At 38.3% G+C, this 25,222-nt stretch overlaps 2 protein-coding genes across 2 annotated transcripts in view; both read left to right on the top strand.

Annotated features, from left to right (window-relative positions):
* The window catches only part of LOC125374700 (coadhesin-like), a 28,632-nt gene extending 26,180 nt beyond the window's left edge, over positions 1–2,452 (top strand). The window contains exon 9 of the mRNA XM_048385959.1: positions 2,244–2,452. Coding sequence (XP_048241916.1) covers positions 2,244–2,452 — 209 coding nt within the window. The remainder of the gene's footprint in view (positions 1–2,243) is intronic.
* Positions 2,453–4,594: 2,142 nt separating this feature from the next.
* Positions 4,595–24,938, top strand: LOC124126395 (SCO-spondin-like). Its single transcript, XM_048385958.1, has 17 exons — positions 4,595–4,607; positions 5,051–5,242; positions 5,988–6,179; positions 6,925–7,116; positions 7,861–8,052; positions 8,798–8,989; positions 9,735–9,926; positions 10,671–10,862; positions 11,607–11,798; positions 12,543–12,734; positions 13,479–13,670; positions 14,414–14,605; positions 15,350–15,541; positions 16,286–16,477; positions 17,221–17,412; positions 24,002–24,184; positions 24,796–24,938. The coding sequence occupies exons 1-17, from the start codon at positions 4,595–4,597 to the stop codon at positions 24,936–24,938; spliced, it is 3,027 nt and encodes a 1,008-aa protein (XP_048241915.1).
* The last annotated feature ends 284 nt before the right edge of the window (positions 24,939–25,222 follow it).

Here is a 25,222-nt window from a genome sequence, read left to right as displayed (position 1 = left end):
CTTGTCGATCGAACGCTTTAACCACCATGCTACCCGACCGCCCCTCGCTATGTAATAAGAACTTATTCAGTCTGGATCGCGTACCGGATCGCCATCGGCTCCCAACCGGACCCGACCGGATTCTTCCTTAATCCGACTTAATCATGACAACAGTTGTTCATTGACGGGATATATATTGCACGTGTGCACCGAATGTGCACATATGATAATTATGAAGGCCGTACATGTAGGTGGCAACAGACATTCTTTCATGAAACCCTGTGGAGAGGTTTCGTGGATCTCACATTTGTAATTGTGGTAAGGGTCACTAGTATGAAGCTGTGACAGGTCAAATCATGCAGTCGACCACAAATGAATGTAAATATAAAGCGTCAACGTCAGAGAATAACCAGTATCGATGATCTGCCGGTAAATAATGGTTACTAATTCATGAATTGATCACGGAAAATCAGTGCTGACATCTGGTGTTTTCGAAAGACTGGTGACACCCGCTACTCACAAACTAAAAAAACGTGGCATGTAAAGAAAAGAATCATGACCAGACAATGTACTGATTATATTGAACCTAAAATGATATGTTCAGTTTAAATTACATCTGCGGCTATCAAATAAAGACAAACACGTCGTTTTGCTACACAGTGGGAGATGGGTTTCGGGAGTTGGAGGATAAACACATTCAGCTGGTATTGTAGCAGGTGTATATATTTGTATTTTAGCCTTGTTTGTAAATAAAATTATTAAAGTTTTGTTTCTGTTCAACTATATTAAAACAGAGGTTTGTTTTTATCCCATCATTCTAAGTCAAGCCCTCTATTGATCAATCCCAAGCTATCCTGTGATTGGTCAAATTCAAACTTTACCTTCTTGCTCTGACTAGCTCCATATTGTCACTTTCACTATGCACTGCATTTGGAGCATTTGTAGATCACCACTAAAGGTTAGTTAATAATTTATCTTTACTTCTAAATAGGATTAAATAGTAATCAAAGATTAGGCATTATAAATAAGCATCTAACAAGTAATTATATTTACATTGAATCATATATTTCTATTTATGTTGATGTTTTGAATGAATGTGTTTTAGAGGCTGAACTTTAACCTTAGCAATAGTGTATTTTAATATTATCTTGTATACATGCTAACTTATATCTACATTAATGGACTTGCACAAACTATGCATTTTGTTATTCATTTCATTGTATTTAGTCACTCTAAGTATTTATTCCTGCTCTGTAAATTACGGCCCTATATATGGCGGTACTGTCCACAGTCGCGTCATGAACACCTCTTGCCAGCCAAAGTTCAACATGTCTAAAGAGCGCATATCTTTTTACATTCTGATTCCGAATGACTATCTTCAATTAATGCTAAATATTCAACCAGTGTGGTTTGCATATCTGGCTGTTCAAAAACGTGGTTTCAGAGCCGCTGTTACATTATGTCAACGCGTATAATCCACTTTAACTGACAGGTTAGCTTCTAAAAGTGTTTACGTCCTAAAAATAACAGCACGTTTAAACAAATACGAAATGTAATAGCGAGATACACAATCTGACATGTCTAAAGCGAGGGCGCATATGTTTTTTACATTCTGATTCCGAATGACTAACTTTTAATGCTCACTATTCATCCAGTGTGGTTTGTATATCTGGCTGTTCAAAAACTTGGATTCTGAGCCGCTATTACATTATGTCAACACGTACAATCCACTTTAACTGACATTTTCGCACTTGCTTAGGTTAGCTTCTAATTATAACATCACGTTTAAACAAATACGAAATGTAATAGCGAGATACCAATCCGACGTTTCCTCAAAAGTTGCCTTTGAGCTGTTGCGGTTGTGACGTTATTGAGTACCGAACACTACCTGTGGGTAAAGGTATCTGGTACACTAAGACATGTAATTTATGCAGAAATGACTTCACAGTAAAACACCGTGCTCCAATCACTTTATCAAGTCACCTTTTAAAAGTGTTCTTCATGTTTCTAGATTCACATACATGTAGAAGGAGTTTGCCCATTGCAAAAACAACAATATATTCATTGGCACAACTGGCCTTTGAAATAGTCCGGGTAAACTACATTTTCAGACAATATCATCTTTACTGCACATGTTAGGAATTAATTGCAATCAACAATAAGTACAATGTATATGAAACGTAACTACTCTTATAGTGCTCTAAGTGCACATAATAAAAAAAGCTCTTTACTAAGGCGGAGTAAGGTTTGATTGTGTTTTGCAGTTGATGGTGGTTTTAGTGAATGGGGTGAATGGAGTAACCCTGACTGTCCTGTCACCTGTGGACGTGAAGCCAAGAAAGTAGTTTCTAGAAATAGGAATTGCACCGAACCACCTCCACAGTTTGGGGGAGCCAACTGTACAGGACCATCCGAAGAGAGTGCAAACAGAAGTTGCAACCACACAGAATGTCCAAGTATGTATCTCTTATAAACTTTTTTTTGACTTGAAAAACGTATAGATTCAGCCAAAGATTAAAACAATGTCCCCTTTTGTTGCACATGTTTAAAGTGGTATGTGGTTTGCACAGTAACAAGCCATAATAAATGTTACTATTCTAATTGTTCAATAATTTGTGGACTATGAAGCACTAACATATTTGCTTAAGAAATAAGGTGAATGGTCTATTATGAAGTTGTACAGATGGTATGTAAATATTGCATAGTATTATTAAAGTATTTGCTGTAGTTGCTAAAAATAATTTTGTATAGGTAAATTAAATTATTAGTACAATCAACGTTGGAATACTTTGTTACCAGAATGGCACTAAACGTGGTGACGTATTCCCAATACACAATATAAAGTTACAGCTCAATCACCCAAACTGGGCTGATCGGTTCTTACCATATTGCCAATGTATATATAACATAAGCTTCACCAGATTTCCAATCTATGTTTTTCGTTGTCCCGTATTCACCCGGATTATGATCCTTTCTTTGTCATCATCATATCGGTTTCTGTGTATCATCAAAGTGGTAAGCATCTACGACTTGTACCACTTTGGGCTGTCCACCAAATATTAAGCTTATACTCTGTGATGTAACTGAAACTCATTTGAACACATCACAATCACAACCCACTAAAACATTCAATTGGGGAAAAGAACGTTTATCAAATGATTTAAGAATCCAAGAGTAACGTTTGATTGTGTTTTGCAGTTGATGGTGGTTTTAGTGAATGGGGTGAATGGAGTAACCCTGACTGTCCTGTCACCTGTGGACGTGAAGTCGAGAAGATCGTTTCTAGAAATAGGAACTGCACCGAACCACCTCCACAGTTTGGGGGAGCCAACTGTACAGGACCCTTTGAAGAGAGTGCAAACAGAAGTTGCAACCACACAGAATGTCCAAGTATGTATCTCTTATAAACTTTGTTTTTGACTTGAAAAACGTATAGATTCAGCCAAAGATTCAAACAATGTCCCCTTTTGTTGCACATGTTTAAAGTGGTATGTGGTTTGCACAGTAACAAGGCATAATAAATGTTACTTTTCTAATTGTTCAATAATTTGTGGACTATGAAGCACTAACACATTTGCTTAAGAAATAAGGTGAATGGTCTATTATGAAGTTGTACAGATGGTATGTAAATATTGCATAGTATTATTAAAGTATTTGCTGTACTTGCTAAAAAAGAATTATGTATAGGAAAAGTAAATTATTAGTACAATCAACGTTGGAATACTTTGTCACCAGAATGGCACTAAACGTGGTGACGTATTCCCAATACACAATATAAAGTTACAGCTCAATCACCCAAACTGGGCTGATCGGTTCTTACCATATTGCCAATGTATATATAACATAAGCTTTAGCAGATTTCCAATCTATGTTTTTCGTTGTCCCGTATTCACCCTGATTATGATCCTTACTTTGTCATTACCATATCGGTTTCTGTGTATCATCAAAGTGGTAAGCATCGACGACTTGTACCACTTTGGGCTGTCCACCAAATATTAAGCTTACACTCTGTGATGTAACTGAAACACATTTGAACACATCACAATCACAACTCACTAAAACATTCAATTGGGGAAACGAAACGTTTATCAAATGACTTAGGAACCCAAGAGTAACGTTTGATTGTGTTTTGCAGTTGATGGTGGTTTTAGTGAATGGGGTGAATGGAGTAACCCTGACTGTCCTGTCACCTGTGGACGTGAAGCCGAGAAGATCGTTTCTAGAAATAGGAACTGCACCGAACCACCTCCACAGTTTGGGGGAGCCAACTGTACAGGACCCTTTGAAGAGAGTGCAAACAGAAGTTGCAACCACACAGAATGTCCAAGTATGTATCTCTTATAAACTTTGTTTTTGACTTGAAAAACGTATAGATTCAGCCAAAGATTCAAACAATGTCCCCTTTTGTTGCACATGTTTAAAGTGGTATGTGGTTTGCACAGTAACAAGGCATAATAAATGTTACTTTTCTAATTGTTCAATAATTTGTGGACTATGAAGCACTAACACATTTGCTTAAGAAATAAGGTGAATGGTCTATTATGAAGTTGTACAGATGGTATGTAAATATTGCATAGTATTATTAAAGTATTTGCTGTACTTGCTAAAAAGAATTATGTATAGGAAAAGTAAATTATTAGTACAATCAACGTTGGAATACTTTGTCACCATAATGGCACTAAACGTGGTGTCGTATTCCCAATACACAATATAAAGTTACAGCTCAATCACCCAAACTGGGCTGATCGGTTCTTACCCTATGGCCAATGTATATATAACATAAGCTTTAGCAGATTTCCAATCTATGTTTTTCGTTGTCCCGTATTCACCCTGATTATGATCCTTACTTTATCATCTCCATATCGGTTTCTGTGTATCATCAAAGTGGTAAGCATCGACGACTTGTACCACTTTGGGCTGTCCACCAAATATTAAGCTTACACTCTGTGATGTAACTGAAACACATTTGAACACATCACAATCACAACTCACTAAATCATTCAATTGGGGAAACGAAACGTTTATCAAATGACTTAGGAACCCAAGAGTAACGTTTGATTGTGTTTTGCAGTTGTTGGTGGTTTTAGTGAATGGGGTGAATGGAGTAACCCTGACTGTCCTGTCACCTGTGGACGTGAAGCCGAGAAGATCGTTTCTAGAAATAGGAACTGCACCGAACCACCTCCACAGTTTGGGGGAGCCAACTGTACAGGACCCTTTGAAGAGAGTGCAAACAGAAGTTGCAACCACACAGAATGTCCAAGTATGCATCTCTTATAAACTTTGTTTTTGACTTGAAAAACGTTTAGATTCAGCCAAAGATTCAAACAATGTCCCCTTTTGTTGCACATGTTTAAAGTGGTATGTGGTTTGCACAGTAACAAGGCATAATAAATGTTACTTTTCTAATTGTTCAATAATTTGTGGACTATGAAGCACTAACACATTTGCTTAAGAAATAAGCTGAATGGTCTATTATGAAGTTGTACAGATGGTATGTAAATATTGCATAGTATTATTAAAGTATTTGCTGTACTTGCTAAAAAAGAATTATGTATAGGAAAAGTAAATTATTAGTACAATCAACGTTGGAATACTTTGTCACCATAATGGCACTAAACGTGGTGTCGTATTCCCAATACACAATATAAAGTTACAGCTCAATCACCCAAACTGGGCTGATCGGTTCTTACCCTATGGCCAATGTATATATAACATAAGCTTTACCAGATTTCCAATCTATGTTTTTCGTTGTCCCGTATTCACCCTGATTATGATCCTTACTTTGTCATCACCATATCGGTTTCTGTGTATCATGAAAGTGGTAAGCATCGACGACTTGTACCACTTTGGGCTGTCCACCAAATATTAAGCTTACACTCTGTGATGTAACTGAAACACAATTGAACACATCACAATCACAACTCACTAAATCATTCAATTGGGGAAACGAAACGTTTATCAAATGACTTAGGAACCCAAGAGTAACGTTTGATTGTGTTTTGCAGTTGATGGTGGTTTTAGTGAATGGGGTGAATGGAGTAACCCTGACTGTCCTGTCACCTGTGGACGTGAAGTCGAGAAGATCGTTTCTAGAAATAGGAACTGCACCGAACCACCTCCACAGTTTGGGGGAGCCAACTGTACAGGACCCTTTGAAGAGAGTGCAAACAGAAGTTGCAACCACACAGAATGTCCAAGTATGTATCTCTTATAAACTTTGTTTTTGACTTGAAAAACGTATAGATTCAGCCAAAGATTCAAACAATGTCCCCTTTTGTTGCACATGTTTAAAGTGGTATGTGGTTTGCACAGTAACAAGGCATAATAAATGTTACTTTTCTAATTGTTCAATAATTTGTGGACTATGAAGCACTAACACATTTGCTTAAGAAATAAGGTGATTGGTCTATTATGAAGTTGTACAGATGGTATGTAAATATTGCATAGTATTATTAAAGTATTTGCTGTACTTGCTAAAAAAGAATTATGTATAGGTAAAGTAAATTATTAGTACAATCAACGTTGGAATACTTTGTCACCAGAATGGCACTAAACGTGGTGACGTATTCCCAATACACAATATAAAGTTACAGCTCAATCACCCAAACTGGGCTGATCGGTTCTTACCATATTGCCAATGTATATATAACATAAGCTTTACCAGATTTCCAATCTATGTTTTTCGTTGTCCCGTATTCACCCTGATTATGATCCTTACTTTGTCATTACCATATCGGTTTCTGTGTATCATCAAAGTGGTAAGCATCGACGACTTGTACCACTTTGGGCTGTCCACCAAATATTAAGCTTACACTCTGTGATGTAACTGAAACACATTTGAACACATCACAATCACAACTCACTAAAACATTCAATTGGGGAAACGAAACGTTTATCAAATGACTTAGGAACCCAAGAGTAACGTTTGATTGTGTTTTGCAGTTGATGGTGGTTTTAGTGAATGGGGTGAATGGAGTAACCCTGACTGTCCTGTCACCTGTGGACGTGAAGCCGAGAAGATCGTTTCTAGAAATAGGAACTGCACCGAACCACCTCCACAGTTTGGGGGAGCCAACTGTACAGGACCCTTTGAAGAGAGTGCAAACAGAAGTTGCAACCACACAGAATGTCCAAGTATGTATCTCTTATAAACTTTGTTTTTGACTTGAAAAACGTATAGATTCAGCCAAAGATTCAAACACTGTCCCCTTTTGTTGCACATGTTTAAAGTGGTATGTGGTTTGCACAGTAACAAGGCATAATAAATGTTACTTTTCTAATTGTTCAATAATTTGTGGACTATGAAGCACTAACACATTTGCTTAAGAAATAAGGTGAATGGTCTATTATGAAGTTGTACAGATGGTATGTAAATATTGCATAGTATTATTAAAGTATTTGCTGTACTTGCTAAAAAGAATTATGTATAGGAAAAGTAAATTATTAGTACAATCAACGTTGGAATACTTTGTCACCATAATGGCACTAAACGTGGTGTCGTATTCCCAATACACAATATAAAGTTACAGCTCAATCACCCAAACTGGGCTGATCGGTTCTTACCCTATGGCCAATGTATATATAACATAAGCTTTAGCAGATTTCCAATCTATGTTTTTCGTTGTCCCGTATTCACCCTGATTATGATCCTTACTTTATCATCTCCATATCGGTTTCTGTGTATCATCAAAGTGGTAAGCATCGACGACTTGTACCACTTTGGGCTGTCCACCAAATATTAAGCTTACACTCTGTGATGTAACTGAAACACATTTGAACACATCACAATCACAACTCACTAAATCATTCAATTGGGGAAACGAAACGTTTATCAAATGACTTAGGAACCCAAGAGTAACGTTTGATTGTGTTTTGCAGTTGTTGGTGGTTTTAGTGAATGGGGTGAATGGAGTAACCCTGACTGTCCTGTCACCTGTGGACGTGAAGCCGAGAAGATCGTTTCTAGAAATAGGAACTGCACCGAACCACCTCCACAGTTTGGGGGAGCCAACTGTACAGGACCCTTTGAAGAGAGTGCAAACAGAAGTTGCAACCACACAGAATGTCCAAGTATGCATCTCTTATAAACTTTGTTTTTGACTTGAAAAACGTATAGATTCAGCCAAAGATTAAAACAATGTCCCTTTTTGTTGCACATGTTTAAAGTGGTATGTGGTTTGCACAGTAACAAGGCATAATAAATGTTACTTTTCTAATTGTTCAATAATTTGTGGACTATGAAGCACTAACACATTTGCTTAAGAAATAAGCTGAATGGTCTATTATGAAGTTGTACAGATGGTATGTAAATATTGCATAGTATTATTAAAGTATTTGCTGTACTTGCTAAAAAAGAATTATGTATAGGAAAAGTAAATTATTAGTACAATCAACGTTGGAATACTTTGTCACCAGAATGGCACTAAACGTGGTGACGTATTCCCAATACACAATATAAAGTTACAGCTCAATCACCCAAACTGGGCTGATCGGTTCTTACCCTATGGCCAATGTATATATAACATAAGCTTTAGCAGATTTCCAATCTATGTTTTTCGTTGTCCCGTATTCACCCTGATTATGATCCTTACTTTGTCATTACCATATCGGTTTCTGTGTATCATCAAAGTGGTAAGCATCGACGACTTGTACCACTTTGGGCTGTCCACCAAATATTAAGCTTACACTCTGTGATGTAACTGAAACACATTTGAACACATCACAATCACAACTCACTAAAACATTCAATTGGGGAAACGAAACGTTTATCAAATGACTTAGGAACCCAAGAGTAAGGTTTGATTGTGTTTTGCAGTTGATGGTGGTTTTAGTGAATGGGGTGAATGGAGTAACCCTGACTGTCCTGTCACCTGTGGACGTGAAGCCGAGAAGATCGTTTCTAGAAATAGGAACTGCACCGAACCACCTCCACAGTTTGGGGGAGCCAACTGTACAGGACCCTTTGAAGAGAGTGCAAACAGAAGTTGCAACCACACAGAATGTCCAAGTATGTATCTCTTATAAACTTTGTTTTTGACTTGAAAAACGTATAGATTCAGCCAAAGATTCAAACAATGTCCCCTTTTGTTGCACATGTTTAAAGTGGTATGTGGTTTGCACAGTAACAAGGCATAATAAATGTTACTTTTCTAATTGTTCAATAATTTGTGGACTATGAAGCACTAACACATTTGCTTAAGAAATAAGCTGAATGGTCCATTATGAAGTTGTACAGATGGTATGTAAATATTGCATAGTATTATTAAAGTATTTGCTGTACTTGCTAAAAAAGAATTATGTATAGGAAAAGTAAATTATTAGTACAATCAACGTTGGAATACTTTGTCACCAGAATGGCACTAAACGTGGTGACGTATTCCCAATACACAATATAAAGTTACAGCTCAATCACCCAAACTGGGCTGATCGGTTCTTACCATATTGCCAATGTATATATAACATAAGCTTTACCAGATTTCCAATCTATGTTTTTCGTTGTCCCGTATTCACCCTGATTATGATCCTTACTTTGTCATTACCATATCGGTTTCTGTGTATCATCAAAGTGGTAAGCATCGACGACTTGTACCACTTTGGGCTGTCCACCAAATATTAAGCTTACACTCTGTGATGTAACTGAAACACATTTGAACACATCACAATCACAACTCACTAAAACATTCAATTGGGGAAACGAAACGTTTATCAAATGACTTAGGAACCCAAGAGTAACGTTTGATTGTGTTTTGCAGTTGATGGTGGTTTTAGTGAATGGGGTGAATGGAGTAACCCTGACTGTCCTGTCACCTGTGGACGTGAAGCCGAGAAGATCGTTTCTAGAAATAGGAACTGCACCGAACCACCTCCACAGTTTGGGGGAGCCAACTGTACAGGACCCTTTGAAGAGAGTGCAAATAGAAGTTGCAACCACACAGAATGTCCAAGTATGTATCTCTTATAAACTTTGTTTTTGACTTGAAAAACGTATAGATTCAGCCAAAGATTCAAACAATGTCCCCTTTTGTTGCACATGTTTAAAGTGGTATGTGGTTTGCACAGTAACAAGGCATAATAAATGTTACTTTTCTAATTGTTCAATAATTTGTGGACTATGAAGCACTAACACATTTGCTTAAGAAATAAGGTGAATGGTCTATTATGAAGTTGTACAGATGGTATGTAAATATTGCATAGTATTATTAAAGTATTTGCTGTACTTGCTAAAAATAATTATGTATAGGAAAAGTAAATTATTAGTACAATCAACGTTGGAATACTTTGTCACCATAATGGCACTAAACGTGGTGACGTATTCCCAATACAAAATATAAAGTTACAGCTCAATCACCCAAACTGGGCTGATCGGTTCTTACCCTATTGCCAATGTATATATAACATAAGCTTTACCAGATTTCCAATCTATGTTTTTCGTTGTCCCGTATTCACCCTGATTATGATCCTTACTTTATCATCTCCATATCGGTTTCTGTGTATCATGAAAGTGGTAAGCATCGACGACTTGTACCACTTTGGGCTGTCCACCAAATATTAAGCTTACACTCTGTGATGTAACTGAAACACATTTGAACACATCACAATCACAACTCACTAAAACATTCAATTGGGGAAACGAAACGTTTATCAAATGACTTAAGAACCCAAGAGTAACGTTTGATTGTGTTTTGCAGTTGTTGGTGGTTTTAGTGAATGGGGTGTATGGAGTAACCCTGACTGTCCTGTCACCTGTGGACGTGAAGCCGAGAAGATCGTTTCTAGAAATAGGAACTGCACCGAACCACCTCCACAGTTTGGGGGAGCCAACTGTACAGGACCCTTTGAAGAGAGTGCAAACAGAAGTTGCAACCACACAGAATGTCCAAGTATGTATCTCTTATAAACTTTGTTTTTGACTTGAAAAACGTATAGATTCAGCCAAAGATTCAAACAATGTCCCCTTTTGTTGCACATGTTTAAAGTGGTATGTGGTTTGCACAGTAACAAGGCATAATAAATGTTACTTTTCTAATTGTTCAATAATTTGTGGACTATGAAGCACTAACACATTTGCTTAAGAAATAAGCTGAATGGTCTATTATGAAGTTGTACAGATGGTATGTAAATATTGCATAGTATTATTAAAGTATTTGCTGTACTTGCTAAAAATAATTATGTATAGGTAAAGTAAATTATTAGTACAATCAACGTTGGAATACTTTGTTACCAGAATGGCACTAAACGTGGTGACGTATTCCCAATACACAATATAAAGTTACAGCTCAATCACCCAAACTGGGCTGATCGGTTCTTACCCTATTGTCAATGTATATATAACATAAGCTTTACCAGATTTCCAATCTATGTTTTTCGTTGTCCCGTATTCACCCTGATTATGATCCTTACTTTATCATCTCCATGTCGGTTTCTGTGTATCATCAAAGTGGTAAGCATCGACGACTTGTACCACTTTGGGCTGTCCACCAAATATTAAGCTTACACTCTGTGATGTAACTGAAACACATTTGAACACATCACAATCACAACTCACTAAAACATTCAATTGGGGAAACGAAACGTTTATCAAATGACTTAGGAACCCAAGAGTAACGTTTGATTGTGTTTTGCAGTTGATGGTGGTTTTAGTGAATGGGGTGAATGGAGTAACCCTGACTGTCCTGTCACCTGTGGACGTGAAGCCGAGAAGATCGTTTCTAGAAATAGGAACTGCACCGAACCACCTCCACAGTTTGGGGGAGCCAACTGTACAGGACCCTTTGAAGAGAGTGCAAACAGAAGTTGCAACCACACAGAATGTCCAAGTATGCATCTCTTATAAACTTTGTTTTTGACTTGAAAAACGTATAGATTCAGCCAAAGATTCAAACAATGTCCCCTTTTGTTGCACATGTTTAAAGTGGTATGTGGTTTGCACAGTAACAAGGCATAATAAATGTTACTTTTCTAATTGTTCTATAATTTGTGGACTATGAAGCACTAACACATTTGCTTAAGAAATAAGCTGAATGGTCTATTATGAAGTTGTACAGATGGTATGTAAATATTGCATAGTATTATTAAAGTATTTGCTGTACTTGCTAAAAATAATTATGTATAGGTAAAGTAAATTATTAGTACAATCAACGTTGGAATACTTTGTTACCAGAATGGCACTAAACGTGGTGACGTATTCCCAATACACAATATAAAGTTACAGCTCAATCACCCAAACTGGGCTGATCGGTTCTTACCCTATTGCCAATGTATATATAACATAAGGTTCACCAGATTTCCAATCTATGTTTTTCGTTGTCCCGTATTCACCCTGATTATGATCCTTACTTTATCATCTCCATATCGGTTTCTGTGTATCATCAAAGTGGTAAGCATCTACGACTTGTACCACTTTGGGCTGTCCACCAAATATTAAGCTTACACTCTGTGATGTAACTGAAACACATTTGAACACATCACAATCACAACTCACTAAAATATTCAATTGGGGAAACGAAACGTTTATCAAATGACTTAGGAACCCAAGAGTAACGTTTGATTGTGTTTTGCAGTTGATGGTGGTTTTAGTGAATGGGGTGAATGGAGTAACCCTGACTGTCCTGTCACCTGTGGACGTGAAGCCGAGAAGATCGTTTCTAGAAATAGGAACTGCACCGAACCACCTCCACAGTTTGGGGGAGCCAACTGTACAGGACCCTTTGAAGAGAGTGCAAACAGAAGTTGCAACCACACAGAATGTCCAAGTATGCATCTCTTATAAACTTTGTTTTTGACTTGAAAAACGTATAGATTCAGCCAAAGATTCAAACAATGTCCCCTTTTGTTGCACATGTTTAAAGTGGTATGTGGTTTGAACAGTAACAAGGCATAATAAATGTTACTTTTCTAATTGTTCAATAATTTGTGGACTATGAAGCACTAACACATTTGCTTAAGAAATAAGCTGAATGGTCTATTATGAAGTTGTACAGATGGTATGTAAATATTGCATAGTATTATTAAAGTATTTGCTGTACTTGCTAAAAATAATTATGTATAGGTAAAGTAAATTATTAGTACAATCAACGTTGGAATACTTTGTTACCAGAATGGCACTAAACGTGGTGACGTATTCCCAATACACAATATAAAGTTACAGCTCAATCACCCAAACTGGGCTGATCGGTTCTTACCATATTGCCAATGTATATATAACATAAGGTTCACCAGATTTCCAATCTATGTTTTTCGTTGTCCCGTATTCACCCTGATTATGATCCTTACTTTATCATCTCCATATCGGTTTCTGTGTATCATCAAAGTGGTAAGCATCGACGACTTGTACCACTTTGGGCTGTCCACCAAATATTAAGCTTACACTCTGTGATGTAACTGAAACACATTTGAACACATCACAATCACAACTCACTAAAACATTCAATTGGGGAAACGAAACGTTTATCAAATGACTTAGGAACCCAAGAGTAACGTTTGATTGTGTTTTGCAGTTGATGGTGGTTTTAGTGAATGGGGTGAATGGAGTAACCCTGACTGTCCTGTCACCTGTGGACGTGAAGCCGAGAAGATCGTTTCTAGAAATAGGAACTGCACCGAACCACCTCCACAGTTTGGGGGAGCCAACTGTACAGGACCCTTTGAAGAGAGTGCAAACAGAAGTTGCAACCACACAGAATGTCCAAGTATGTATCTCTTATAAACTTTGTTTTTGACTTGAAAAACGTATAGATTCAGCCAAAGATTCAAACAATGTCCCCTTTTGTTGCACATGTTTAAAGTTGTATGTGGTTTGCACAGTGACAAGGCATAATACATGTTACTTTTCTAATTGTTCAATAATTTGTGGACTATGAAGCACTAACACATTTGCTTAAGAAATAAGGTGAATGGTCTATTATGAAGTTGTACAGATGGTATGTAAATATTGCATAGTATTATTAAAGTATTTGCTGTACTTGCTAAAAATAATTATGTATAGGTAAAGTAAATTATTAGTACAATCAACGTTGGAATACTTTGTTACCAGAATGGCACTAAACGTGGTGACGTATTCCCAATACACAATATAAAGTTACAGCTCAATCACCCAAACTGGGCTGATGGGTTCTTACCATATTGCCAATGTATATATAACATAAGCTTTACCAGATTTCCAATCTATGTTTTCGTTGTCCCGTATTCACCCTGATTATGATCCTTACTTTGTCATCACCATATCGGTTTCTGTGTATCATCAAAGTGGTAAGCATCGACGACTTGTACCACTTTGGGCTGTCCACCAAATATTAAGCTTACACTCTGTGATGTAACTGAAACACATTTGAACACATCACAATCACAACTCACTAAAACATTCAATTGGGGAAACGAAACGTTTATCAAATGACTTAAGAACCCAAGAGTAACGTTTGATTGTGTTTTGCAGTTGTTGGTGGTTTTAGTGAATGGGGTGTATGGAGTAACCCTGACTGTCCTGTCACCTGTGGACGTGAAGCCGAGAAGATCGTTTCTAGAAATAGGAACTGCACCGAACCACCTCCACAGTTTGGGGGAGCCAACTGTACAGGACCCTTTGAAGAGAGTGCAAACAGAAGTTGCAACCACACAGAATGTCCAAGTATGTATCTCTTATAAACTTTGTTTTTGACTTGAAAAACGTATAGATTCAGCCAAAGATTCAAACAATGTCCCCTTTTGTTGCACATGTTTAAAGTGGTATGTGGTTTGAACAGTAACAAGGCATAATAAATGTTACTTTTCTAATTGTTCTATAATTTGTGGACTATGAAGCACTAACACATTTGCTTAAGAAATAAGCTGAATGGTCTATTATGAAGTTGTACAGATGGTATGTAAATATTGCATAGTATTATTAAAGTATTTGCTGTACTTGCTAAAAATAATTATGTATAGGTAAAGTAAATTATTAGTACAATCAACGTTGGAATACTTTGTTACCAGAATGGCACTAAACGTGGTGACGTATTCCCAATACACAATATAAAGTTACAGCTCAATCACCCAAACTGGGCTGATCGGTTCTTACCCTATTGCCAATGTATATATAACATAAGGTTCACCAGATTTCCAATCTATGTTTTTCGTTGTCCCGTATTCACCCTGATTATGATCCTTACTTTGTCATCTCCATATCGGTTTCTGTGTATCATCAAAGTGGTAAGCATCGACGACTTGTACCACTTTGGGCTGTCCACCAAATATTAAGCTTACACTCTGTGATGTAACTGAAACACATTTGAACACATCACAATCACAACTCACTAAAACATTCAATTGGGGAAACGAAACGTTTATCAAATGACTTAAGAACCCAAGAGTAACGTTTGATTGTGTTTTGCAGTTGATGGTGGTTTTAGTGAATGGGGTGAATGGAGTAACCCTGACTGTCCTGTCACCTGTGGACGTGAAGCCGAGAAGATCGTTTCTAGAAATAGGAACTGCACCGAACCACCTCCACAGTTTGGGGGAGCCAACTGTACAGGACCCTTTGAAGAGAGTGCAAACAGAAGTTGCAACCACACAGAATGTCCAAGTATGCATCTCTTATAAACTTTGTTTTTGACTTGAAAAACGTATAGATTCAGCCAAAGATTCAAACAATGTCCCCTTTTGTTGCACATGTTTAAAGTGGTATGTGGTTTGAACAGTAACAAGGCATAATAAATGTTACTTTTCTAATTGTTCAATAATTTGTGGACTATGAAGCACTAACACATTTGCTTAAGAAATAAGGTGAATGGTCTATTATGAAGTTGTACAGATGGTATGTAAATATTGCATAGTATTATTAAAGTATTTGCTGTACTTGCTAAAAATAATTATGTATAGGTAAAGTAAATTATTAGTACAATCAACGTTGGAATACTTTGTTACCAGAATGGCACTAAACGTGGTGACGTATTCCCAATACACAATATAAAGTTACAGCTCAATCACCCAAACTGGGCTGATGGGTTCTTACCATATTGCCAATGTATATATAACATAAGCTTTACCAGATTTCCAATCTATGTTTTTCGTTGTCCCGTATTCACCCTGATTATGATCCTTACTTTGTCATCACCATATCGGTTTCTGTGTATCATCAAAGTGGTAAGCATCGACGACTTGTACCACTTTGGGCTGTCCACCAAATATTAAGCTTACACTCTGTGATGTAACTGAAACACATTTGAACACATCACAATCACAACTCACTAAAACATTCAATTGGGGAAACGAAACGTTTATCAAATGACTTAAGAACCCAAGAGTAACGTTTGATTGTGTTTTGCAGTTGTTGGTGGTTTTAGTGAATGGGGTGTATGGAGTAACCCTGACTGTCCTGTCACCTGTGGACGTGAAGCCGAGAAGATCGTTTCTAGAAATAGGAACTGCACCGAACCACCTCCACAGTTTGGGGGAGCCAACTGTACAGGACCCTTTGAAGAGAGTGCAAACAGAAGTTGCAACCACACAGAATGTCCAAGTATGCATCTCTTATAAACTTTGTTTTTGACTTGAAAAACGTATAGATTCAGCCAAAGATTAAAACAATGTCCCCTTTTGTTGCACATGTTTAAAGTGGTATGTGGTTTGCACAGTAACAAGGCATAATAAATGTTACTTTTCTAATTGTTCAAAAATTTGTGGACTATGAAGCACTAACACATTTGCTTAAGAAATAAGCTGAATGGTCTATTATGAAGTTGTACAGATGGTATGTAAATATTGCATAGTATTATTAAAGTATTTGCTGTACTTGCTAAAAATAATTATGTATAGGTAAAGTATATTATTAGTACAACCAACGTTGGAATACTTTGTTACCAGAATGGCACTAAACGTGGTGACGTATTTCCAATACACAATATAAAGTAACAGCTCAATCACCCAAACTGGGCTGATCGGTTCTTACCATATTGCCAATGTATATATAACATAAGCTTTACCAGATTTCCAATCTATGTTTTTCGTTGTCCCGTATTCATTCGGATTATGATCCTTTCTTTGTCATCACCATATCGGTTTCTGTGTATCATCTAAGTGGTAAGCATCTACGACTTGTACTGCTTTGGGCTGTCCGCCAAATATTAAGCTTACACTCTGTGATGTAACTGAAACACATATGAACACATCACAATCACAACTCACTAAACATTCAATTGGGGAAACGAAACGTTTATCAAATGACTTCAGAACCCAAGAGTAACGTTTGATTGTGTTTTGCAGTTGATGGTGGTTTTAGTGAATGGAGTGAATGGAGTAACCCTCTCTGTCCTGTCACCTGTGCACGTGAAGCCGAGAAGATAGTTTCTAGAAATAGGAACTGCACCAAACCACCTCCACAGTTTGGGGGAGCCAACTGTCCAGGACCCTCTGAAGAGCGTGCAAACAGAAGTTGCAACCACACAGAATGTCCAAGTATGTATGATACTTATAATCTTTGTAAATGACTTGAAAAACAATTTCAAACAATGTCAACTTATTTGCAAATGTTGAACGTATTAACTTGACTACAGATTGAAAGAATATTAGATTGATGGGAGATGTTGCATATGAACAAAGCGTGATGAAAATACCTATTCTAACTGTTTGATAACGTTTGCAAAAGTGCTGATTATCTTCGCCATGCATCGCTTTGGGCTGTCTGCGAAACTTTAAGCTTACACTCTGTGATTAAACTGAAATATATTTGAAAGCCAATTAACACAACACTCACACCACACCACTCTGAGTGAAGGAAACACCCATAAATCCATAAAGGACTCAAGAGAAACCCAGTTAATTTTGCTCTCCCGTCATCTGATATTTTTAGAATAAAAAACTTTCTCAAATCACTCTGCAAATAAATCGATCCATTATATCAGAAATAAAATCAAGTGTCACCCAATGAACCACATTTCATGTTACTGCTATTTAAGTTTCAGCTTTATGAGGACACTCATATGAAAAAGTTGAAGGAACCTATTTAATAAATATTTCACAAAATATGTTCAGATGATGTTTTCATTGATCACATGGTTCAGAAATTACACGCATTACACATGGTTATCCAATTACTGTAACATTTCATCACTTTCGATGAACCAATGTCAGCACTCAATCAAGCTTTTTATTTGTGAGAAATAGTGATCAAGTGAGACAAGATGGAAAGGACCCATTTTAAACACATGTATATCCTCTGTTCAATAATTTGAAGATTCATGTGAATTAGAAATACTGAACAACAAAAGTTCCTGTGGCATTGAATAAGATTTAATTAAAGACTCCTGTAAGTGTTTAAATGGTTAAATTAGCCATATTGAATTCAGAAAATGCGTGATTTCATACAAAACCATGAAAATGCCAAAATGTCAATTTACAAATCAATATTGTGTGTGTCCACCTCTGGTTGCGATGCAAGCAACACATCTTCGTCTCATGGAATGGACAAAGCGGGATATCTGTCCATATCTGCTAGAGCATGTTTCGAAGTTCCTGGAGTGTCTGTGGAACACGTTGTTAACGACAAAAGGCGCCCATCCATCTCATCACACATGTGCTCGATTCGATTCGAGAGATCAGCGGAGAGAGCCGGCCAGGGGATGACATTCACGTTGTTTTCTTGAAGTGAATCCTGAACAAGTCGAGAAATATGAGTTGTCATGTTGAAAGGTAATGTCTGGGCCATGACGACGCAAAAACGGTAGAACAACAAGGCCGATGATCTCCTCTCAGTAGCGCTGTCCATTAAGATTTCCTTCTACCACTATCAAACGGGTCCTCTGTCTTGCTGTAATCTCACCCTATACCACAACGCTGCCGTCCCCGAACCGATCTTCTTCCATGACACGGGGCACTGGTGGCCCAGTCGTCTAAGGCGCCGCGATTCGCTGTGCAGAGTTGCGTCCCTTGGGCACGGCAGAAACCTATGATTGTGGGTTCGAATCCCAGTTCGCCCCAATTATCTTTCTAGGCTTGTCAGCACCATACCCGTGCTCGTGGGTTTCACCGAAACTGGTAAATGTCTGAGACCTGCATCACTTTGGGATTTCCTCCCACATTAAGCTGACACGCCGTGATATAACTGGAATACTGTTAAAAGCGGCGTTAAACCCCACTCACTCACTCACTCACTCACTCACTCACTCACTCACTCACTCACTCACTCACTCACTCACTCACTCACTCACTCACTCACTCACTCACTTTTCCATGATACAATGATTGACGTAACGTTCACCTCGACGTCGGTACACTCCAATCCGTCCATCGCTGTGGCTGAGGTGAAAACGAGACTCGTCAGTGAATAGAAGTTGTCCCCACTGCACGGCCGCCCAGCGTAGATGCTGTCTGTACCACTGTAGACGTGCTTGACGCTGGTTTCCTGTCAAAATGGGACGTCTCGCCAGAAAGGCGACAAACACTGCACATCAGAGGCGACGACGTACGGTTTGTGAAGATATTCGTCGAAGGCCAGGGATGCTTCTTGCAGTCACTGTTGCTGGCTTAAATCGATTTCGTTGGTGTTTTGTTCGAATCCAGTTGTCTTGTCGATTATTGGTTACACGTGGCCTGCCACTCCGAGGATGGCCTCTAACTGCATTCGTCTGTTGCCAACGTTGCCATAAACACCAACTGGTGTTTCTGTGGACGTCAAATTGTCTTGCAACATCACGTTGACTCGATCCTGCTTTAAGCATACCAATGACTCCCAGACGCTCATTTCCGGACAGGCGTGACATTTCGTAATGTTGAATAATTGCGTAATTTTGTAATTTTTCTGAGTGGTTGTTGTCAGCACGATGCTAAACAATGTATATGGAATCACGTTAACGCACATGTTTTTATACCCATTCTTGGGTTGTGCAATGAATGGGGCTTGCATAAAAGTAAACGTTTGCATGGAATGCATGTTTTTCTGTAGCAGTTGCGTTTTTGTGACTTGATCCCATACATATACTACAATATTGAAAATCAAACTTTACTTGTTTGAAAAATACACGAAAATATTGGTGTCACAGGAACGTTTATTGTTGAGTATACAACTAATATATCTGCAGGCTAACAGGTTTGCTCGTGACATGGGATGAAGAGGGCACATACTACTTTAAAACTCTTATTTAAATATTAATTGCGGACAAGGCGAACGTATCTAGGCGGACGTTCCCTGTTACAGTATGACTGATGGTGTTTCGGTGTGCCTGAATGATCAACAGTAGCCATGATCTTTGATGGTACAGTAGAGACGGATTGAGGGTGACTCACCAGCTACAATAAATGAAATTATATTCATGTCATAGTGTATGAGAAAGGCCAAAATCAAACTGTCATAAAATTGGGAGTGCGTTGTATCAGTGGACGAAGAGGGGATTGAAATACTGTGTTATCACTTATTCAGAAATAATGCAACAGACTGCTGAGCGTGCAGCTCACCCCACGATGTACATGTATCTCCTGCATTTACTGAATGCCATATGTGTTTACTTTTCAGTTAACGGAAGATTCACGATGTGGGGTGAATGGGATAACCCTGAATGTTCTGTAAGCTGCTCCATCAATGCCACGAAAGTGGTTGTCAGAATCAGAAATTGTATACCTCCGGAATTTGGCGGTGCAATGTGTGAAGGACCTTACAATGAAAGCGAAACTCGAAACTGTCTCCTCAATCAATGTCCAAGTAAGTTTATTTAACTGTGTTTCAAAACGATATTTGATAAATACACGTTAGATCTGTCTATATACATGAGTAAATACATACATGTGGGTATTGTGGAGAAAGGGTCTTGATTTAGATTTCTTGATGTCGGTAAGAGGACAATTCTCCCAGTGTTTTAATGCACACACACACACACACACACACACACACACACACACACACACACACACACACACACACACACACACACACACACACACACACACACACACACACACACACACACACACACACACACTGTGCTTTTGGTCATAGTCTGAACCAGTGAACTAGTACACACTAGAACGATTGCAATAAGGAGCATTTACAAAAGATTAGCCCAACCGAAGTTTGAGGATGTCTTAATACTGAGCATTAAGCAAGCTAAATCTTTGCAGCTTTAAGTACGAATGTGATTGGTATTCCAGAAAGTGGTGAGTAAATAAGAAAACATTCAACTTTATGGAAAACACTTCTCGTTTATTAGAGCCGTACACCGTTATCACGTTAGAGTGAATACAACCAAGGGAAGAGAGGTATATATGCATATTATGTTGTGATAAGCAGCAGATTAACATTAACAACAACATGTAATGGATAAGAAGTAGGACACAGATGATTGGCTGAAGCCAGATGTACAGTAAGAATATCAAATAGCACACACGCAATGAAGCCAGATGTCCTTTTTGACACCCTGCTTGGTTACTATGTGAAAATCAATTGAATAGATCTTCATGGGGAGACGAGATGTAATTCCCTTTATCTCTGTTGACAAGATGTTTGTGACGGCGTATTTATATAGCTTCTTAGATTCCAATTCCTATTATAGTTTGGTTGAGAGGATTTGGACTTGTCAAACTGAATTTGATGGCTTGTGAATGTTTGCTGGTGGCCTGAGAGGGTTGATTTGCTGTCTTCTTTGGCTGTTGAAGTCGTTTGTTCTTTCAGGCAGGTATCTACTTGGTTTGAGGTGCGAGTCACCACATTCACAATTAATCGTATAGATCGCAGCTGCAGCCCTCTTAGATAAGGTGGAGTGTTTGCACCAAAAACATGTTTTGTACAATAAAAGCAAAAGTGGTTATTTATTTAACCGGAACTTAGAGCACAAGAGAATTAAACATTTAACACATTAAACCAAAGGGGCACTGTCCTTCAATCTGAGCCTGGCCACACTGTTGTATTATGCATGTCATAATGTGCAATTTGTTTTCTAGAAACAAACTCCCATATTATGACAAATAAGAAAAGTTTTGGATTATTGGATATAGTTAATAATATTCGCAGATTTGTTAATAGTTTATTCAATAGAATGAGGGCAGTCGTGGTATCAGAAGAGTGAAGTAAAGATCTCACGTTTACCGATGCATTTAAAATCGAATTAGAGTTAAATAGTTCCAAGCATTATTAATATCAGAGAACAAAACACAGAGTCTCACCCCTAAAAGTAATTTTCACTGCAAAGGCCTCTCAGTAACGAACGTCTAATGTTCCAATGTGGTGATGAAAAGTAACTAGTGTACTATAGGCACCTTAACGTCTACCTTGCAGTCGACGGCGGGGTATCTGAATGGGATGATTGGAGCAAACCCCTGTGTGGAGAACGCTGTGGGACAGATATCCAGGGATTTGTCATTCGAACAAGAACTTGTACAAATCCGCCCCCCACGTATAATGGTCTATTTTGTACGGAACATTTGCAAGAAACAGCTACAAGTCCTTGTAACCTTCCACGTTGCTCAAGTTAGTTCGTAATGCTTACTTCTAACGAAAATTAACACATGGCCATAAACATATGATACGCATATACATATGGATGTTATAAAGTAACAACTATCAGGTCGAAAGTGTTATTATCATTGTGCATAGATCCGGACCAGGAACTAATACTTAACCTAATATCCCGAGTTTGGATACCATAACACAATGTTGTGAACAGCACATTAAGGAGTTTGTTCAGGTTTGTACAATTACATTTAACGGTGCAATGACAGTGTTATACTATTGAAAGGAATACTATAATCTTTTTAAAAAAACCCATTCATTTAATGTGACATTTACATGATATACGGCTGTTCCATCGGACCAAAAAATCAATCACACGACCGCAAAATTGACGTTCATAAATGTATGAACGACACAATTAGACGTTCATACGTGTTTCACGAGACTGAATTCTTGAAATGACCTAAACACTGGCGGACTAAGTATACCTTCCAGGACGGGTGCCTGGGAATTCCCTAGCACGAATAGATACAGAAGCGTTATTTCTGATCCTTTAGACCCTTTAATCTTGTACTCAGCTTTAAGCATACATTGAGAAACGTCAGAGAGTTTGACTGTATGCATCGTTTACGGATATCCTCGCTACGACCAATCCTACTGAACCATCCCAAGAAATGTACATTCAATGCATCATGGTATTGACTCGATCCGTGTCTACGGCAATCTATGAATTTATCTTAGTACACATCCTTATAATCACCTTCCAGTGATTGGTCCGATAATAATTATGACTAATACATGTTATCGCCACAGGTTCATTAAAAATCTTCTGAAATCTCACCCGTCACGATTGTCGTGTCGGCCAATTGTACTTGATGTAAATGAAGTACGAAGCATTGTCATTTTGACTGACTTCCTGAGATAGTTCTTAACGGACGTTTCCCATCCAATATTATTATTATTTGAATACATTTGCTGTAAATAAACTACAGATAAACAGATATTCTTATGGAGCCTGGGGGCACGGGTGGCACGCCAGAAACCTATGATTGTGGGTTCGAATCCCGGTTCGCCCCGATTATGTTTCTAGGTTTGTCAGCACCATACCCATGCTCGTGAGTTTCACCGAAGTGGTAAATGTCTGAGACCTGCATCACTTCGGGCTTTCCTCCCACATTAAGCTGATACGCCGCGATATAACTGGAATACTGTTAAAAGCGGCGTTAAACCCAACTCACTCACTCACTCGTGTGGAGCCTGTTGAGCATACATACCCATGTCACCTTTCGTTTAGGGAAACTAGTTTATTCCACTTTACAGCTGGTTCTTGCATGGTGGTCAGTGGAAACATAAAGTCACGTGTACCAAATTAAACTGTGTATAGATGTAGGCCTACATCATTCGAGGTAAAAAACATAGGCTGACATTCACACTGTTTGGCCCTCATTCTTGGCAAGGTTCATACTCCAGTGAACTCACACGAAGTCAAACATTCTTTTCAACAGTGCCTGAATTTCGGTTCACGAACGATGTCACAATGCAGCGGTTAAATGCATAATTAAGATGCGTTAATGAAAGCCAACATACCAACTTAATAACTCTTTTCAGGTAATGACAACGTTACGGACTGGACGAATTGGAGTGAGCCAGTGTGTACAGTCACTTGTGGAAAAAGAATAAACGGAACTGCCAGCAGAACCAGGATGTGTACTTCGCCATCCAACGGAATTAACTGCGTTGCACGTCTTCTGGAAAGTGACACGAGAGAATGCAAGCTCCCTGACTGCCCAGGTAATCTTTTGCCCAGGGCATATGTTACATATGCTTTATTCCAAAAACAAAGACATCCGAAGGTAAAGAAGGGTATCAATCGTTTCGACACCAGATGCACAGGAAATTGTGGTCACAGGTTAAAGAGTTGTACATATAGGAGGGCCTCAAGTTGGTGCAGACCTTTTCTCATACATATTTGTTGGTCACTTTTCGGGCAGACATGTCATTTTTGTATTCAAAACACATGACTATGTCTCTGTCAGTGATGTATAAAAGTCTGTCCAGTACAAACGTTATAACTCGATGTGTACCAGTTTGGACATCGACGCATTTAAATGATGTTGTACATGGCACAAGGAAATACAAGCACTGTACGGGCGCGACGGATATTTGTATGGATTTGTAGAAAACGTTTTGCGACATCTTAAATTTACACAACCCCCAGTCCAACTAAATGTGAAACAGCATTGTGATAATCATTAACTGACTCGTGAGAAGTTATCTTTTATCTCTCATGGGCATTGTCTAGACTTCGAAATTTCTTCTTCTTGGGTGGCATAAAACTTACTGTATGGTGATCGCAGTATTACCCTGCTCAACCTGGGGTATCTCAATCAACATTTGTACAGAGTTCGATTCCATCCCTCGAGATGATTTGTTGGCGTCGACCGACTGCTCAATGAGATATTTTGTGCTTCTTGATAAGGTGTTTGGTGTTAATGGTGGTCGGGCATCCTCTGTGGAAACATTACCAATGAATGGAAGTTTGTGATCTGTTGAAAACAAACAAGTACAGAGCCCTCTTGGAATTGAGAACAAACTGAAAATCAGTCTGCGAATTTGGCACAGTGGAACACTGTTTCTTCTCTGTAATTTCTTTTAAAGCCAAATGATTGATATTTTCACACATATTGTGTCACGCATGAGATGCCCCCTTAAACCACTTTTGTCTTACCAATCAGAAATGGGGATCGCACAAATGGGGATCCCAACAGTGGCGGAATGTTTCGTTTCGGGACGATTTCCCCTGTGGTTTTTCATCGTCTGTATTACACC

Source organism: Haliotis rufescens, unplaced genomic scaffold (assembly GCF_023055435.1).
Source record: "Haliotis rufescens isolate VD_foot unplaced genomic scaffold, xgHalRufe1.0.p SCAF_6, whole genome shotgun sequence".
Classification (NCBI taxonomy): Eukaryota; Metazoa; Mollusca; class Gastropoda; order Lepetellida; family Haliotidae; genus Haliotis; species Haliotis rufescens.
Note: the sequence above shows the minus strand (reverse complement) of the source record. Positions and strands in the feature narration are given on the sequence as shown.